The 19,027-nt window shown below is 47.1% G+C and overlaps 3 protein-coding genes across 7 annotated transcripts in view; all 3 read right to left on the reverse strand.

The window, feature by feature from the left end:
- The window catches only part of LOC115578271 (zinc finger protein 501-like), a 95,333-nt gene that overhangs the window by 21,677 nt on the left and 54,629 nt on the right, over positions 1-19,027 (reverse strand). The gene's annotated exons all lie outside the window — the stretch shown is intronic.
- The window catches only part of LOC115578274 (zinc finger protein 429-like), a 28,843-nt gene that overhangs the window by 3,061 nt on the left and 6,755 nt on the right, over positions 1-19,027 (reverse strand). Inside the window, exons 2-3 of one of the 5 annotated variants that reach the window (XM_030411168.1) lie at positions 16,450-16,598; positions 14,529-16,377 (exon numbers count right to left, since the gene is read on the reverse strand). The exons of 2 other annotated variants lie outside the window; for them this stretch is intronic. In XM_030411168.1, coding sequence (XP_030267028.1) covers positions 15,736-16,377; positions 16,450-16,598 — 791 coding nt within the window. In that variant the 3' untranslated portion in view covers positions 14,529-15,735. Of the gene's footprint in view, positions 1-3,780; positions 4,149-14,528; positions 16,599-19,027 lie in introns of those variants that run through there. 2 more of the 5 variants (XM_030411165.1, XM_030411167.1) reach the window with 2 other exon arrangements.
- Positions 1,428-3,768, reverse strand: LOC115578270 (uncharacterized). The gene has a single exon (XM_030411154.1). It carries the CDS (start codon positions 2,900-2,902, stop codon positions 1,568-1,570), a length of 1,335 nt encoding a protein of 444 aa, XP_030267014.1. The 5' UTR covers positions 2,903-3,768; the 3' UTR covers positions 1,428-1,567.

Consider the following 19,027-nt stretch of genomic DNA (forward strand, 5'->3'; position numbering starts at 1 on the left):
ATTTTGTAGGTGATGCGTGATTTAACTGGGAGCCAGTGAAGGCGGATGAGAGTGGGAGTGATGTGTTGCCAGGGCTTGGTGCGGGTGAGGACCCTGGCAGCAGAGTTCTGCACATACTGGAGCCTATCCAGGGTTTCGGACAGGACTCCATTGCAGTAGTCCAGGCGGGAGGTGATGAAGGCATGGATGAGGGTCTCAGCCACAGGTTCAGAGAGAGAGGGCCGGAGTCTGGAGATGTTTTTGAGATGGTAAAAAGCTGATTTTGTAATGGATTTTATGTGTGATTGAAAGATAGTGTGGAATCAAGGATGACACCCAGGTTGCGGACTTCCGTGGATGGGGAGATAGTGCAGCCGTCCACGTCCAGGAGAAGATCTCCAACCTTCTGGAGCAGCGCCTTGGAGGCCACAACCATGAGCTCTGTTTTATTTGTGTTTAATTTGAGTAGATTTGATGTCATACAGAGTTTTAAATCATGTAGGCAGTTGACGAGTGACTGTGGGGGTAGCTGGGAGGATGGTTTGGTGCAGAGATATAATTGAGTATCATCAGCATAAGAATGGAAGTTGAGACCATGTTTGTGAATTATCTGACCAAGGGGAGCATGTAGATAGTGAAGAGGAGGGGTCCAAGCACAGAGCCTTGAGGCACACCCTGGTTGACTGGAGCTGGGGTGGAACTGGAGTCTCCAATGGTGACAAACTGTTTCCTGTTTGTTAAACAGGACTGGAACCAGGAGAGTGCTGTACCAGTGAGACCAAGGTAGTCAGATAGGTGGGTGAGGAGGATGGTGTGGGAGATTGTGTCGAAGGCTGCAGAGAGGTCCAGGAGGATCAGAATACTGATTTGGCTGGAATCTGCAGCGATGAGGAGGTCGTTGGTGATCTTGATGAGGGCAGTTTCTGTGCTATGGTGTGCCCTGAAGCCAGACTGAAGGGGTTCATAGAGCTCATGGTTGGACGTATGCTGATGGAGTTGGGCGGCAACTGCTCTTTCCAAGATTTTGCTAAGGAAAGGAAGGTTGGAGATTGGCCGGTAGTTATGTAAGTCATCTGGGTCCAGACCTGGCTTCTTGAGGATGGGGGTCACTGAAGCTGTTTTGAAGGTGGACGGTACAATGCCAGATTCTAGGGATGAGTTGATAATTTCCATTATGAGGGGGCAAAGGGCAGGCAGTGAAGACTTCACCAGAGTTGTTAGCATGGGGTCCAGAGAGCAGGTGGAGGCTTTTGCCTGGGAGACCAACTTAGCTACAGAAATAGAGTCCACAGGAGAGAAGGAGGAGAGAGAGCACTGGGGCAAGCAAACAGTGGGAGGATCAGCTATCTGTGTCAGAGGTGTATGTGGTAGGGTGGTGGCAGATGCCAGGAGTTGCTGGTGAATGGTAGCCACCTTTTCCTGGAAGAAGTCCAGGAACTTGAAGCAGAGGTCAGGGGCACCAGAAAGCTGGGGGACATCGAGAGGGCTAAGGAGCCGGTTAATGGTGGGGAATAACATTCTGGGGTTATTTTGCTGGTCTCTAATGAGAGTGGTGTAGTAGTTTGTTTTAGCCTTGGAGAGAGCTTCTTTATAAGTCTTTGTAGGCTTCATGGTGGACGGTGAGGCCAGATCTTTTATAGAGCCTCTCCAGGCGGCGACCAGTAGTCTTAAGGGTGCGGAGTTCAATGGTGAACCAGGGGGCAGAATGGGTAAAAGACACAGTCCGGGTTTTAAGAGGGGCAAGGGAGTCAAGACCCCAGGAGACAGCAGTATTACAGTGGGCCACCAGTCCATCCAGTGAGGAGTCGAGGGGATCAGAGGCCAGGTGGGTTTCCAGGATGTTGGTCAGGGCCAGAGTGTTCACTGTCTTGATGTTCCTGTATGTGATGTTTTGACTTATGCGCTGCTTGGGCACAGGGACAGGAACAGTGAAGAGGACAGCATAGTGGTCAGAAACGGCGAGGTCCAGGCATTGTAGATGGGAGGGAGCTGCGCCAGTGGAGCACACCAGATCCAGTGTGTGGCCTTTGACATGAGTGGGACCTTTAATATGCTGAGTGATGTTGAAACAGTCCAGGAGTGACAGGAATTCAGAGGCAAAGGGGCAGCTGGTGGAGTCCACATGGATGTTGAAATCCCCAAGCAGGAGTGTAGATGTAGATATAGAGCAGATGGAGGTGAGTAGTTCAGACAGCTCAGACAGGAAGGTGGAGGAGGCTTTTGGAGGGCGGTGGATGAGGACAACCTGCAGCTGTGTATGCCCAGCCAGAGAGAAGGCTGCACATTCAAATGAGGTGACATTCAGCACTGGAAGTTGTTTAACCAGGATGTCGGCTCGATGTATGACTGCCAGCCCACCACCACGGCCCTCAGAGCGGGGCTTCTGGATGTAAACATAGCCTGGGAGAGTGGCTTGATTCAGAGTAAAGAAGTCCTGTTGATGCTGCCATGTCTCAGTTAGGCAGAGAAAGTCAATTTTCCTGTCTGTGATGATGTCATGGATGAGTAGTCCTTTGTTGTTTAGTGAACGAGGATTCAGCAGGATGAAAGCTGCAGTGTTGTTCACAGATGCTGATGCAGTGGATGTGGAGGAAACAGCACCATTCACACAAGCCAAGGGTCTCAGATAGCTTAGTGTGCGCACCTGTGGTTGGTTTAGATGACGTTGAGCCGGTGCGATAGAGCGCCTGTCAGTCAGCATGGAGGGAATAGCAGCACCGCTGTCAGCGCTGCAGGAAAAAGCATTGTCCGTTACAAACTTGCGCCTGGAGGCCCTGTGCATATAGCAGGGGAGACGAAAGAGACCAAGAGATTTAATCCTAGTGATGGAGTTTGGGGAGAAGTTACAGCAAAGGTCCAGGAGCTCCAGCGCTGAATATTTAAAGACCCCGTCAGCAGCGGCGGAGCAGCGACCAACCAACATCTTCGCAGGTCGGGGGGAGACCACAGCAGCAGAGAGTGATACAGGAGCCAGACGGTGAACAATCCTGAGGTTGTAGTGGAGAGAGGACCAACGCAGTAATGCTGGATAGCCCACAGAGAACTGAGAACGCCGGTTTGGAAGTTGGCGTTGCCAACGGTTAGTTAGCGGGGCTAACAGCTGACCAGCGGGGCTAACAGCTGACCAGCGGGGCTAACAGCTGACCAGCGGGGCTAACAGCTGACCAGCGGGGCTAACAGCTGACCAGCGGGGCTAACAGCTGACCAGCGGGGCTAACAGCTGACCAGCGGAGAAAGGTGAGTCCACCAGAGCCAGACGTTCAGGTGTGCAGTCTTCAAAGTTTGTAGCGCAGCTCTATAGCTTGTAAAGACAGTTTGGCTTTCATATTTAAGCAGAAAAAGTTGTTTTGTTGTGGATGGAGAAGAGGCGATATTCACGCCAGCATCCGGTTGCCATCAAATCAAATGCTGTAATGTTTTCCTCCTCTGGTTGAATCAGACACACATCTGTTTATTGGCTTTTAGTGCTCGTCACATTTTATATAAAACATTCCTTAAATGAAAATCTATATTGTCATGTGACCCAATGGACTTCCTGTTGCACAGTGTGGTACCAGAGACATTCTAGGCCAGAGTGTTACGTCACCCGCAACAATTTTCATGGCAGTTAACTAGTGACGTCATGATTTACTTTTAAAAGTCACGTTACTCAACATCATGTTGTTTCTGCGGTTATGGTTAAAAGTAAACATAAAACGGCTAACTCGAAACATTTTCACGCGGGAGCTCCATCTTTTAAAATATTCTGGAGGCAAACTGTCAAACTGAACCGAGTGTGAAGCAGAAGTGAGCAGAACCGACCTGTTCTGTGTAACTGGACCTGAGGCTGGAGAACAGCGTCCAGTAGTTTCCGTTGTCGCTCGTTCTCCTCTTGTGAACGACACAGTTCCTCCTCGTACTCTGCTATCCTTCCTTCAAACAGCCCAGATATCTCTTCAGCAGCCGCAGTCAGCCGCTGCTTCACCAACAAGCTCAGCATTTGGACTTTAGACATTTTCACACAGTCACACGAACTTTGTCTCCACACGAACTCCGTCACAAACACCGTCTGCTCTCCATCACACACTCGCTCTGTTCACAGCTAGCATGCTAAGCTAACGTGTGTAGAAACAGTGTTGGCATGACGACGGGACTCGTTGCCAACATAAACAAACACACTGACGTCATTTCGCTAGCGACAGTAACATAATCACTTCGTCAAAATAAAACCTGAATTTAACTCACAAGTCAAGCAGACCAAATATTATTACATAATAATGAGACGATATTAAAATGTGTTTGCCTGTTTTGAATGTGTTGTCACCTTCTGTGGCGAGTAAATAAGATATTGTAACCTATCTTTTTGTTGTGGCAGCCCTCATTAGATTTGCCATGTATTCATCACACAGGAGGTGTAGTTTTATTGTGAAGGGGGGTGACCGGAAGGGTGGTTGTTGTTGCCGAGCGCGGAGGTTGACAATGGAGGAGAAATAAAGTACGGCACTGTTGCCGCTGAAGACGGCCATTCGTGTCCTTTTATTATTTTATTATTCACTCAGTATAGGCGCCCTAAATCTCGGTTACATTGGTGGCAGCGGTGGGATTTTCCCTACGTGGATAGCAAGCGTTAACGACCGCCGAAACAGTTCGCCGAAGTTTAGCGAAGTGGCTAGCTACCGCTAGCATCGTTAGCTTAGCTGTTCAAGTGTAATTAGCATAACGTGTATGCCGTGTCGTCAGACCTGCACTTCGCGGTTAGTCATTAGCTCGGGTCGGAGAAACAAAACGACTGAAGCTGCAAATATGTGGAAGTTTGACCAGGACCCACTGCGTGACAGAGAGCGACGCGGTGAGAGGCCATTAGCCAGCGGAGTGAGGATCGAACTCCCGCCGCCCTTCACCGGAGAAGACAAGCAAAGTTTCCCCTGCTGGGCCAGACAGTACGAAGTGGCTGTGAGAGCACTCGTGGGAGGCACCAGCGATGACTATGACTTTGAACTGGTGAGAATTTTGCCAACACGGCTGACCAAGGCTGCTTTTCTCCTGTGGGACAGCCTGCCAGCGGCCGTTCAGGCTGATTATCCTGCAGTTAAAGAGAAGCTGCTTGAGGCTTTTGAACAGAGACATTTTCTAGATTGTTTCAGAGCTAACCTCTCGGCTCGCCCCCGCGCTCCAGGGGAGAGCTTGGACGTTTATGCGGCGGACATAAGCCAGCTAGTGCAAGAAGCCTTCCCAGGTTATGGTGACATAGCCCAAAAAGAGGAGAAATTTCGGAGGTTCCTGGCGGGGCTCGACCCAACTCTGCGAGCTAAATGTCATGAGCAGGGGGCTACTGACTTGGAGGAGGCCCTGATCATCGCTGCCCGATGTGAAATGGCCAGGGAGACTTTGAAACTGGACTATGTCAAATTCCAAGCACACCACGCTTCCCCTGGGGGGAGTGCAACTGCCATGGTGCACTCCATTTCGGAGGGAGGAGGTGCGTACAAAGCTATAGAGAAACTTTCTGAGGACATGAGAGAAATGAAGCTGGAAATGAGACGTATGACGGAAGAAAACAAGCGCCTGAGAGTCAATAGCTGGAGGGATGAGTGGAGAACCTCTTCCCCAGGTTGTCAGTGTGTGTGTGGGGAACAGGGCTGCCAGTCACGTCGCCCTCGGGTCGAACCGAGAGGGCGGTCACCGGACCGTCGCTGGCCTGAGCAGAGAGCAGAGGGGGGCCCCGGGGACAGACCGCCTCCCCGTGCGACCTATGATGACAGAGCGCCCTCTCCAACCTGGCGTGGTCCTCGACCTCCCAGGGGCCCCTTTAATGATGACACACAGAGACGCCGAGGAGTACGGTTCCTCTCACCCAGAAGGGAAGACACCTCCAATCAGCCGGGAAAAGAGGTGTAGCTGGTGTTGCGGCCCAGACATCAGCTACATCCCCTATGGGCCCCCTGGAGGAGGAAACAGGTACTTCCCCCACAATTAATACACTGACACAGGACACTAAGGGGCAACAGCACACCTCCTACGTGAGAGGGAGCATTGAAGGGACTGAAGTCAACATCCTGGTGGACTCAGGCGCAACAGAGTCATTTATAAGTGCTGACTTCCGCAGAACAGCCCCAACACTGCACAAGCGCCCCCTAAAAGCTGACTTTGTTGCTGCACGGGCTGTGAATGGACAGATGCTGGATACCTTAGGGACCATAACAGCCACGTTACATCTGGGAAATAATTCTTGGCAGCATGTGTTCCACGTGCTTCGGGGGTCCACACAGACAGCACTACTGGGCCTGGACTTTCTGGTTCCAAACCGTGCCCTTCTGGACTATGCTCATGGCACACTGCAGCTATGGGACACGATCGTCCCGCTCCTGTGTGGAAAAGACTTGATTCCAGAGTGTTGCAACGTTTCTATAACCACTGCCACGACACTGCCTCCCCTCAGTGAAATGCTGGTGCCGGTCTGTGTGACACCGACCAGGCCCGTGGACCAGTCTCCTGATTTTGTGGGCTATTTAAAGCCCAACATCCAGAACAAATGTGAGTGTGTGGTGGCTCATGCGGTGACCTCCGTGAAGAAAGGGGTTACACTGGCCCGTGTGTTAAATCCCACACATCAGGACATTACACTGAGAGAGGGGACACATCTGGGGGAGTTTTTCTCTGTGGACGAATCAGAGATTGTGCCACTCACACATGCTCCGGTCAAGACAGTCTCTGCTATTTCGTTCACTGAACTGCCCTTGGTGTCCCTGCAAGAGTCTCCTGCCAGCCAGCAGCAAAAAGAAAAAATAGCTGCTCTGCTGGCAGAGCACCAGGAGATATTCAACATGACGAAAGGAGTGGCTGGTAAATGCACCCTCATCAAGCATAGCATCAAGACAGGCGACCATCCTCCTATAAGACAACGGGCCTATCGTGCCTCTCCAGATAAGAAGGAGGAAATTGATAGGCAGGTGGAGGCCCTATTAGAGGATGGGGTGATAGAGGGAAGCTTCAGCCCCTGGGCCGCACCTGTCGTTCTTGTTAAGAAGAAGAACGGTGAGTGGAGATTTTGCATTGACTATCGCCGCTTGAACAGTATAACTGTGAAAGACTGTCATCCTCTCCCCAGAGTGGATGACACGTTAGATGCACTGGCCGGCTCCCTCTGGTTTAGCACCTTGGATTTCTCGAACGGCTATTGGCAAGTGGAGGTCGCAGAAGAGGACCGCGAGAAGACAGCCTTTACCACCGGCCGGGGTCTCTACCAGTGGCGGTCGATGCCGATGGGCCTCACCAACTCACCTGCCACGTTTCAGCGTATGATGGAGCTGGTGCTGAGGGGACTTCCCTGGCAGGTGTGTATGGTGTATCTCGACGATGTCTTGATATACAGCCCTACGTTTGAGGACCATCTCTGCAGCCTCCGCAAGGTTTTCTCCAGGATTCAGGCAGCTGGCCTCAGACTTAACCCTAAAAAGTGCCACCTCGCTAGAGACCATGTAGTGTTCCTGGGACATGTGGTGTCCCGCCATGGCCTGCAGCCTGACCCCCGAAACACAGACAAAGTGAGGAGCTGGCCCACTCCCAAGAATCCAACTGAGGTGAGGGCCTTTGTGGGACTCTGTTCATATTACCGCCGTTTTGTCAGAGACTTTGCACAGCGCGCCGCACCCCTGCACCGCTTAACTTGTAAAGATGTGCCTTTCCAGTGGACGACAGAATGTGATGCAGCCTTTGAGTACTTGAAAGGGGTGCTCTCCGCTGCCCCTGTAGTCACTATGCCGGACTTCAACATCCCCTTTAAAGTGTACACGGATGCCTCCATGGAAGCGGTGGGGGCTGTGTTAGCTCAGGATAAAGATGGACTTGAACGAGTGGTGGTGTATGCCAGTCAGTCCCTGTCAGCCACTGAGAAACGTTGGTCAACATTTGATAGAGAGCTGTGGGCTGTAGTGTGGGCTGTGCGCCAGTTCAGGCATTACATTGGTGCGGCAGCCTTCACCATTGTAACAGACCATAAGCCTCTGTTGGGCCTGCGTGGCATGTCCATTGACAAAGATCCTACAGGAAGAAGAGCAAGATGGATATTGGAACTGGACCCTTTCAACTGGGTCATGAAACACAAACATGGACATCAGCATGCTAATGCTGACGCTCTTTCGCGGAGACCCCCTGAGTATGAGTCTGAGGCCACAGGTAGCCGTCAACAGGAAATGGCGGCTCATGTGAACACCATAGACTCAGAACAGGAGGCACCTGCTCCCCCCTCACACCCCCCTGGGCCGCACCTACCAGCCGGCGGTCTCCAGGCCGCCGATGCCACCACTAGAGGGCAGTATAGGGACATGAACAGGGAGCCAGATGACTTGTCTTTCTTGTCTTCACTCTCACAGGATGGAGCTGGCGTCGCGGAGCTGCAGCGGGCTGATCCTGACACTAGCAGAGTACTGGACTGGATTGGAAGTAATGGTTCTCGGCCTCCTCGGGACCAGATGAGAGGTCAGCCTCGGCGGCTGCGTAAATTGTGGACTGAATTTCCTCGTCTCTCTGTTGTGAATGGTCTTCTCTGTCGGACGGTGAACTTCCCCACCACGGGGGGTGCAATTTGTCAGGTGGTTGTGCCCTCCTCGCTTGTCCCAGAGGTGTTGCAGCATCTGCATGGAGGTCCCATTGCGGCACATTTCTCAGCAGACAGAGTATGGGAGAGAGCGAGACAGACTTATTTCTGGCCCTTCATGTTTGGAGATATTCAGCAGTGGTGTGAGCAGTGTGTCCCCTGTCAAACCCGCAGGGCCCCGGTGCCCCGGCACAGAGCACCGATGGGGGGGGTTCAAGCTAGCCGACCATTTCAGAGAGTGGCCACAGACATTCTAGAACTGCCAATGACTTCTAAAGGTAGCAGATATGTGTTAGTAGTCGAAGACTACTTCACCAAGTTTGTAAATCTGTATGCCCTCCCTAACCAGACAGCTCAGTCAGTAGCACAGTGTTTGTTTGACGACTATGTGCTGCTACATGGCATCCCAGAGGCGCTTCACAGCGACCAGGGCCGGCAATTTGAGTCGGAGATTGTGCAGAGACTATGTCAACTTTTGGGGATCACTAAGACCCGCACAGCCCCTTACAATCCCAAATCAGATGGCATGGTTGAACGTTTTAATCGGACTCTTATTAGTCAGCTGGCGAAGGCGTTGCTTGCCACTGGTGGAGAATGGGATGATTACCTGAAATCTGTGGGTTTTGCCTACAACACATCTGTTCATGCCAGCACCGGTTACACCCCATTCTATCTGGTTCATGGACGCGAAGCCAGGGTCCCAGTGGATGTTTTGGTGCCATCACAGCGGGGCCGCTGGGGGGTCTTTTCATCTCAAGGGGACTACGTGACCTCGTTGGTGGAGAAACTGGAGACTGCCTTCGGTGCTGCCAGACGGTCCAGCACCTGTGCCCGGGAGAAACAGAAACTGTATCATGATGGAACAGCCCGTCACAGGCCCTATGCTGTGGGGGATCTGGTCTGGCTCCGTAATCCTACGGAGGACCGGATGAAACTCGCGCCTCACTGGAAGGGCCCGTTCAGGATCCTGGCTGTGTTGGGCTCGCAGGAAGACGCTGGTCTGACCTATCGCATTGGCTGTCCTTTGGACTCTGACGGACATGAGCAGGTCGTTCACTACGATCGGCTGAAGCCATACACACTGCCTCTGCCTCCCGGTTCCCTCAGCAGTTCTTCCCCTCCTTCGGTCCTCTCACGGCTGGAAGATGGACTGTTTCATGTGGCTGAGGAACCACTCATCGCGGGTGGTGTAGGGTCAGAGTCTGCCACGGGTTCGAGTGAGCCCCCACCACGGCTGTCTCGGTTTGGGAGAGCTGTGAGGCAGCCTGTTCATTTCAAGGACTTTGTGACTGTTCAGTGAATGTCATGCTTTGAATGTATGCATAATGTGTGACGCAGTGTTGTGTTTCTTGGGGGGGGGGTCTTATCTGTATTTGCAGTTTGATTAAGGCCTGTAGGGATCTATGTTTTGTTTTTCTGTTATGCAGGCTCAAGACGGTACTGTTAGGTTATGAGGAAGGATGTGCTGCTCTTTACTGTTACTCCTTAAGGGTTTGAAGGTGTATGTGTCTTACATTTGACCTGTTAATTGATGCTGGTCATGTGTGAAACGAGGACGTTTCTTTTTTGGAGGGAGGGAGGTATGTAACCTATCTTTTTGTTGTGGCAGCCCTCATTAGATTTGCCATGTATTCATCACACAGGAGGTGTAGTTTTATTGTGAAGGGGGGTGACCGGAAGGGTGGTTGTTGTTGCCGAGCGCGGAGGTTGACAATGGAGGAGAAATAAAGTACGGCACTGTTGCCGCTGAAGACGGCCATTCGTGTCCTTTTATTATTTTATTATTCACTCAGTATAGGCGCCCTAAATCTCGGTTACAATATTAACCTACTCGTTATATTTTCTATATTATTTGTATAGAAATAACATTATGTTGTACTGCTGTAACTGTCTCAGAGACAGTTTCATTGATGTGTTCATTGTGTATCATTCTGTTATAAGTGCATTATCATTTAAGTTCATAAAGTCATTAAGAGTGAATAAGAAATGTGTCTAAAATATACTTAAACATATCTGTACAAGAATACTGCAGAATGTAATGACAGTTTGGTTGAGTAGCTATTTGGGAAATGTGATGTCATATGATGAGGTCACTTCAGTGGCGTCATGGGTCAGAACAGCACGGCTGTGGACGAAGAAGAAGCTACTCCAGAGTAAAGTTATTCTACATGTGGCCCAAGAGGCACACGGTTATTTTCTTAATATGTTTAATGCTTATGTGTAATATTGTTAATACACCTTTGTATGAACAATAATGGTGCATTTTAAGTTGTTTTATTTTACATCAGCACATTTCAGTTATGCTAATATATTTCTGACTGTTTAATGGACACTGGGTGCGAATTTAACAGTGAGTGAAATCTGAATGTGATTTGTGAGATTTGTATGTCTTTAATTTTTTGTTGTAGTTTTCATGGTGTCTGCTGAGAGAGAGAGAGAGAGAGAGAGAGAATAAACCCTGAAAAGACATCTGTATGAGTCATGGCCATTATTAAATTGGACCGGTGTAGCTACAACTGCCGACATGTTTGTTTTAACTAGGGATGTCCCGATCCGATCTGTAGGATCGGGATCGGAGCCGATCTGGGCATTTTTCCGCTGATCGGAATCGGCAGTTTTGAACGTGGACCCAAGCCCGATTTTTTTTTTTTACGTCAGAGCAGAATTTGTGGCGGAACACAGACGCACGTGTGTTGTTACTCTGTGAAAACCTGTGAATAAAGTGTCTGCCGTGTGGAAATAATGTCAATTAGAAAGCGAAAGCAGTCCAACGGCGACTCCGTTTCGCGGAGCTGCATTTTACTACTCATTTGATACAACATATACCAAACAAAAACTCAAAGAATACAACGTGTTCACTCGAGAGTACAGGCAAGGAGACCAAAGCAGCAAACAGTCGCGGATACTTTCAGTTATGAGAAATATCCTCAGCGACATGTCCACAAATAATACAGAGAGGGTCATCAAATTAATCGCTCTGGAAAACCAGCTCATCTCCGTAATAGGGGATCAGGGTTTTCTTCGTCACCTGGAGTTTTTGAATCCCCGGTATGCCCTACCATCTCTGCATTACATTTATGCCACTTTCGAGTTACAACATGCCGGTATATGCGCACTAGTTTCGTGGGTCTCATACAGCATGTAACGCAGGCAATCCAGGAGATGCTGAACGCGTTAATAGACAAGCAACCTGTCCACGTCATTTTATGTGACAACGTAAAGTACATGAAATAAGCAAAGGATTATATGGAGGTACCAAGCGTGAGCTGCGTCTCACACACACTTCAGCTGGCTGTACACGAGGGTCTGCTGTCACAATGCAGCATCACACACTCACCTGCTAACACAAGGAAGGTGGAGGCCAATGTTGTAATAGCATATGCAGAATAATTAAGAGCTATATTAAAGTATATACTTTGTTTCAACAAAATAATAAAAACCTATTAAGGAACAGCTTGGATGCAGGTACTTTTTTTCTTAATACAGCTGTATTATCTAGGAAAATATTAGTTAAGGCCAAGTATCGGATCGGGACTTGGTATCGGCAGATACTAAATATTAAAGGACTCGGATCGGGATCGGGGTAAAAAAAACCTGATCGGGACATCCCTAGTTTTAACTCTTGCAATGATTTGAAGCGTTTTAATCTCCAAACAACGAAACACTTTGAATCCAAATGGGTGGAGGTGATCACTGTCAACACAGACTGACGAACAAAGTAAACAACCAGTACTACTGTACTTTTACTGTTGACTTTAAATACACAAATCTGGTCTTTTTTTTTTTTTTTTTTTTCAAATATGTTTTCTTGAGCACCAACCATACAAAGTGTACACAATGTGAAACAGTGCCTAAAAATATGAAACAGTACTCACATTTTTTCATTTTTTCATCTGTCGTATGACGGAGGCAGGGCCTGCTTCCAGTTAAGTCAGATCAAGCGCCTGGCAATCAGGGTGCAGAAGGCCAAGGAGTGTTGTGCTTCAGCTGTTAGAGTGTTGACATGTGGTATACCATAAAAGGGCAGACAAAGGATGTGGGTTTGTTACACAGTGGTAGGCCGTGTGAAGAGTGTCAAATATTTTAGACTAAAAGTCTGCTAGTTTTGGACATGACCAAAACATGTGAATAAGGTCTGCAGGAGATTGGTTGCACCTATTACAAGCATCTGCAACAGTGGGGTAGAACTTGGACAATCTGTGGTTAGTGTAGTGAATCCTATGTATTAGTTTACATTGAATCAGTCCGTGCCAGGCACAGATGGAGGAATCATGGACTAACTCCAGAATATGGTCCCATTGGTCTTCTTCAATATGCCCCAAGTCCTGTTCCCATAAGTCTCTGTTTTTTGGGGGGAAATTTAAGGAAGTGGAATCAAGGGCTTTGCAGATATAAGAAATAGCCCCCCTCTGATTGGGGTTTACTTTGAGAAGCGTGTCTACCAAAGTCTCTGGGGGGAGATTTGGAAAACCAGGGTAGTTTCTTTGTACAAAATGCCTAATTTGAAGAAGCGAAAAAGGTGAGCAGGTGGAAGTTGAAATTTGGTTGACAGGTCGGTGAAGGACATGAAGGTGCCATTGTCATAGAGGTCTTTAATAGCCGTGATACCTCTGTCACTCCAGAGTTGAAAGGCAGAATCCATAATAGATGGTTTGAAACTATGATTGTGGGATACTGGGGCATGGACAGAGGAATGTTGCAGGCTAAAATGCTTTCTGAATTGCATCCATATTTTAAACGATTGAATAACTAAAGTGTTACCGCTAATGTCAGTAGCTGACATTGGAAGCTGGGAACATGACCATGACTGTAATGAGGACTTAGAGGAAGAGAATTCTACTTGGACCCAGGCTGGCTGATTGGCACTGGTTTCCGCTGTCCAGTATAGGAGTTTTTGAATGTTAGCTGCCCAGTAATAATGTAGAAAATTGGGGAGGGCTAGCCCCCCAGACCATTTAGGGAGCTGCAATATATTTTTAAGCATGCGCACTGGTTTATTGCCCCAAAGAAAATGTGAGATTAATTACTACTTTGGCAAAGAACTTCTTTGAGATAAGTACAGGGATATGTTGAAATAGGTAAAGAAACTTTGGGAGGATGGTCATTTTGATTAGGTTAACCCTGCCAGCTAGGGAGAGGGGCAGAGTAGACCATCTGTTGAAGTCTTCCTCAACTTTTTTAAGCAAAGGGACAAAATTGCTGTTGAAAGTGTTTGCCAAGGACCCAGTAATAAAAATACACAAATATTTGAAACCTTGGTCCACCCATTTCAAAAGGGGCTACATGGTTTGACAATTTACCTACTAAGTTGTTGATTGCGAATAACTCACTCTTCTCAAAATGTAGTTTATAGCCTGACAGTTGGCCAAATTGTTTTAAGATTTCTAGAATTACAGGGAGAGAGGTAGAAGGGTTGGACACATACAGAAGCAAGTTGTTCGCGTAGAGTGATAGCTTGTGTACTGTTCCTTGACGTAAAATGCCCTCAAACAGTAAAGGGGACAGTGGACACCCTTGTCTTGTGCCACAGTGAAGTGGAAAGGAGGGTGAGAGCACATTGTTTGTTTGTACAGATGCTGCTGGGGATGAATATAACAACTTTACCCATGATATAAAACCTGAACCAAAACCAAATCTATCCATCATCTCAATAAGAAACTCCCACTCCACCCTGTCAAAAGCTTTCTCAGCATGCAGCGACACCACTATCTCACAAATCTGGTCATTTTTGTGTGGGCTTTTGACCAAGTCAAGAATAATTATGAATCCAGAGAACTAAAAACAGATAAATAATCCAAAGCAGACCAGAATACAATGACACTATTATGTCATTATTAACAGTTATTATTTACATACAAGGAGAGAACTACATGTTTCACATGTGGCTTCATCAGGTTCGCTCTGTTCCTCATTGCCAACAGCTGTTTCTTTAAAGGAGCAATATGTAAGAATTTATGTTAAAACAGCCGCCACATTTCCACTGAAGTAAAAACATGAAACGTTTTTATTCAACTTTCATTTTCCATGTTTTACCATCCGGCTAACACAATCAGGTTCTCTAAGTGACTCTTGTCTCATAGAAACCATCATAAGTACAGAAGGTATTAAACAAATACATAATACAGTGATGTCACTTCAGTCTGAACTGGTCTTAATAATATTCAGAGTCCTCTTAGTCTGAGACCGAGACGAGACTGAGTAAAAAGGTAATAAAGTCATTTTGTCAACAACACTTCAGCTGATTTCTCATCCGACGTGTCATTTGTTGTTTCAAGTTAAAATCTTTCACTACATTCAGAGCAACTAAACAGTTTCTCCCGTGTGACAAGTCATGTGTCGTGTCAGATTTCTCTTTAGTCTGAATCTTGAACCACATTCAGAGCAGCTAAACAGTTTCTCCCCTGAGTATACGACCATGTGTCAGGTCAGATTTCGCTTTACTATGAATCTTTTATCACATTCAGAGCAGTTAAACGGTCTCTCTTCTGAGCAGGCACGTGCACACAAGGCCCAAAGGGTGCTTGAGCCCCTGCCCTTTTTGCCTCCTCCAATTATTGAACGGGCTTAAATATGAGTCATATTTCAGAAGAGTGTCCATTTATCCTTGTTAAGCTAACAGCTTGTTAATGAGAGTTAATAATCTAATCTGACAGCTGTCTGTGTCGGCTGTTTATCTGGCCACAATTCTTAAACTCCGTTCAGATATTGAGTTTACTGCAACTTTCCTGTTGTAAACATGCTGTTCCTGCTGAAAGTCACAGTAGTCATTTCTTGGTTTTGTCACATGTTTAGATGTGTAGCCTGTATTTCTAGTTTGCACTTGCCTTCCAATAAATAGCCTAATAATAAACCAGTGTTTGATTGCTTTTCAAGAATTGCAGATGAATTGCATGTCTTCTAAACCTCAGTATTATGATGAAGTGAATAAACTCATGTTGACAATAATTTGTTGACACAAAAGAAATGGCAGTTGCAGATCATTCAGAGCTACACAGGATACACAGCTAAGAAGTTAGCTTCTATAAGTACCGTGTTTAGTATAAGTACTAATTTTAAGTTAATCTACATGTTTTGTCATTAAGACCTGAGAAAATCATACTGCCCTTTTCCTTTTCTGACTTTGAGCCATGTGGAGCATCAGACTTCTCTTTGTTATAAATGTTTTACCACATTCAGAGCAGCTAAACAGTTTTTCCCGTGTGGCAATTCATGTGTTGTGTCAGATGTGACTTTCGTTTGAATCTTTTACCACATTCAGAGCAGCTAAACGGTCTCTCCCTTGAGTGTTTGGCCATGTGGGACGTAAGATGTCCCTTTTGTATAAATCTTTTACCACATTCAGAGCAGCTAAATGGTCTCTCCCCTGAGTGTATGGCCATGTGGGACGTCAGATTTACCTTTTGTATAAATCTTTTACCACATTCAGAGCAGCTAAATGGTCTTTCCCCTGAGTGTATGGCCATGTGGGACGTCAGATATCCCTTTAGTTTGAATCTTTTACCACATTCAGAGCAGCCAAACGGTTTCTCCCCTGAGTGTAGGGCCATGTGTAATGTGAGACTTCCCTTTCGTGTAAAGCTTTTACCACATTTAGAGCAGCTAAACGGTCTCTCCACTGAGACTTCATTATTTATCTGAGAGTTTAAATCCGACTGAGGCTTTCGGGTCTCCTCCCAGTCAACATCACTGACTTCAGTCTCAGGTTCAGAAGAGACTTCAGTCTCGTCTTCAGTCTCAGGATGTAAATGTTGATCTGAATCTGGTCCTCCACAGTCCTCTCCACCAGCTTCTGTCTCCATCTGTTCAGATTGTCTTTGATGAAGCTGTGAGGACAGAGGTTTCTCTTCATCATCATCATCATCATCACTCTTTACAGGGACAGGAGTGAAGGTGACCTTGGTGAGGTCAGCCTCCTCCTGATTGGTCCAGAGCTCCTCCTGTTCCTCTTTAATGTGTGGGGGTTCTGGTTCCTCCTGGTCCAGACTGGAGCTGCACTCCTGCTGCTCAGGGGGAACCTCATCTTTGATCACCGACCACCGGACGTCTGCATGACAAAGGAGACAATCAGACAGATATTGTGGGAAAAACAACAGGAGCCAGGCTGGATCACTTTGGGATCATTATAGATCCACAGATTCTTCTGTTTTGTAGCTGGTGACTGTTTCCAGCTGGACATTTATCATTAAGCCCATAGTTTGTCTGAATGACGACAGGAAACTCTTGGCTGTAGTTTGATCAATGTGCTCTTTGCAGCGTTGGTGCTGGATTAAATAAAGAAGCAGCCTTGTCACTGATATGTTACCAGTTCCTTTGCTGATGTGTCATTTATGTATGAAAAGTCTGACAGTAGTTTTATTCAGTCACCCCTCACTCTCTTAAGATTTTCACACCAGTGCAACAAACCCCCACTACCATCCCTCACACACCTCGTCTACATACTCACTTGAATCTTGTGTCTGTCTATTTATCTTGTTGTATACATTTTACTGTTGTTGTAAATATTGTTATATTTTATCTATTTTCCCACTTCTCCATTTTGTATTTATTTGTCAAACTAAAGCTGCTATCGGTTTCATTGCATTTTCTGAAACAATCACAAAAAAAAAAATCTGTTCTAAAGTGTCGTTACCTGTTGAAAAGACTGCAAACACAGTTTAAAAATGCAGCATAAAATCACTCACATAGCATCAATAATCTGACGTCAGGTCAGTCTGGGGACTCTTCACACTGTCATACAGCCTTAAATGAAACATGCAATATTCCCCATTTGCCCCTCATAATCTTCATTCACATTATTTATTAAAAGTCAGTTTTTCTCCAACAGCTTCCTTGTCATGTGACCCACTGACTCCAAATCAAATGCTGCAATGTTTTCCTCCTCTGGTTGAATGAGACACACATCTGTTTATTGGATTTTAGTGCTCCTCACATTTTATATAAAACATTCTTTAAATGAAAATCAATATAGTCTACCATTACTACCATTACGCACGATCTTGTCAAGGGGGAGAGTGTGGCAGAAGGTGCACCATTGCATTTCCCCCTCAGAGGTAAGGGGAGGGGGTAGAGAAAATTAAGAACACCTGGGAGCTGGGGGAAGGGTAATGCCAGTAAGACCAAGAGAGCATGGAGGGGATCAGGAGGAAGCGAGGCGGAACAGAAGAAAACACCACACAGAGTCTTTTAAGGAGTGCACAAGCTGAAAAGGACCAAAGCAACCCCGGAGTGTGTGTGAGGGCATGTCTTGTGGCGCGGCACCTGGAAACAAAAACTGGTCTGGGCTGAAAACGATTGCAGATAAGTGATCTCTGCCTGTCGCTCTCCAGGCTTCTTCCCCCCTCCAAAATCAGTAGCCCCATTCACACAGGAAAAGACGCATAAAAGCCGCCGGTGCGGTTCGCCAATTCTCCAACGATGATGATTCACACAAAGCGAAGCAGCTCCGCCATAAGGACGAACCGCTGTGAATTCACACAGAAAGCCGGCGCTGTGGCTCCTAAAGAGGCATGATGGTAAACATCATGATGGTGACATTCAAGGTGTTCCCCTGTGTCCTCCCTGTCAATCTGACTCCCTCACTCGCGGGACGGAGGCTGTTTTATGGGGTAAAGTTCCCTGAAGTCTCGGTCTGGAGGGCTGACCATCGCAGTGATTTATTTTCATCACACACACTTAGTGAGTTAAAGTTTTTTGCCGGTGACAGACGCTCTTTTATCGGACAGAAATGTGATGAAGAGTTGGCAGGACTGGAGTGACGGCGAGATTGAAAAGTGGCTAAAGGTATGTCGATTGCTGCTCAACGGTATATACCGATCCCTAGACTGACATACAGATTCTCGGAGTGGTATATACCGATCCCCAGACTGACATACAGATTCTCGGAGTGGTATATACCGATCCCCAGACTGACATACAGATTCTCAGAGTGGTATATACCGATCCCCAGACTGACATACAGATTCTCGGAGTGGTATATACCGATCCCCAGACTGACATACAGATTCTCGGAGTGGTATATACCGATCCCCAGACTGACATACAGATTCTCGGAGTGGTATGCTGCTATTATGCCGCTGTTATTCCACCGACACATGACGGTATGTGTTGCTTGAGATTGTTACGGCACTGACAGACTGTTGGAGGGGTACCACTCCCTGATGAATATGCAAATATAATGCCACTGGGCTGGTTTGACGACAAGTACTGCCGTAAACGTATACTTTTTTTTTTTGTCTTTATTGACAATACTAACTTAACACTTTACCGCAGGTAATGTTATGTCGTTGGGATTGTATGCATATAGACAGTAATTACACGTGGGACTCTTGCGATATGACAGTCAAGTAATATGTCTACATGTCCACCTATAAACTACCTCAAGCTAATGAAAGCGCTAACCTTAGCTAACATGGCTAATATTAGCCCAGCCACCATAATAATGAAAACCCGTCACTCAGTATTGTTTTGTTGGCA

Source organism: Sparus aurata, unplaced genomic scaffold (assembly GCF_900880675.1).
Source record: "Sparus aurata unplaced genomic scaffold, fSpaAur1.1, whole genome shotgun sequence".
In the NCBI taxonomy this organism is placed as follows: Eukaryota; Metazoa; Chordata; class Actinopteri; order Spariformes; family Sparidae; genus Sparus; species Sparus aurata.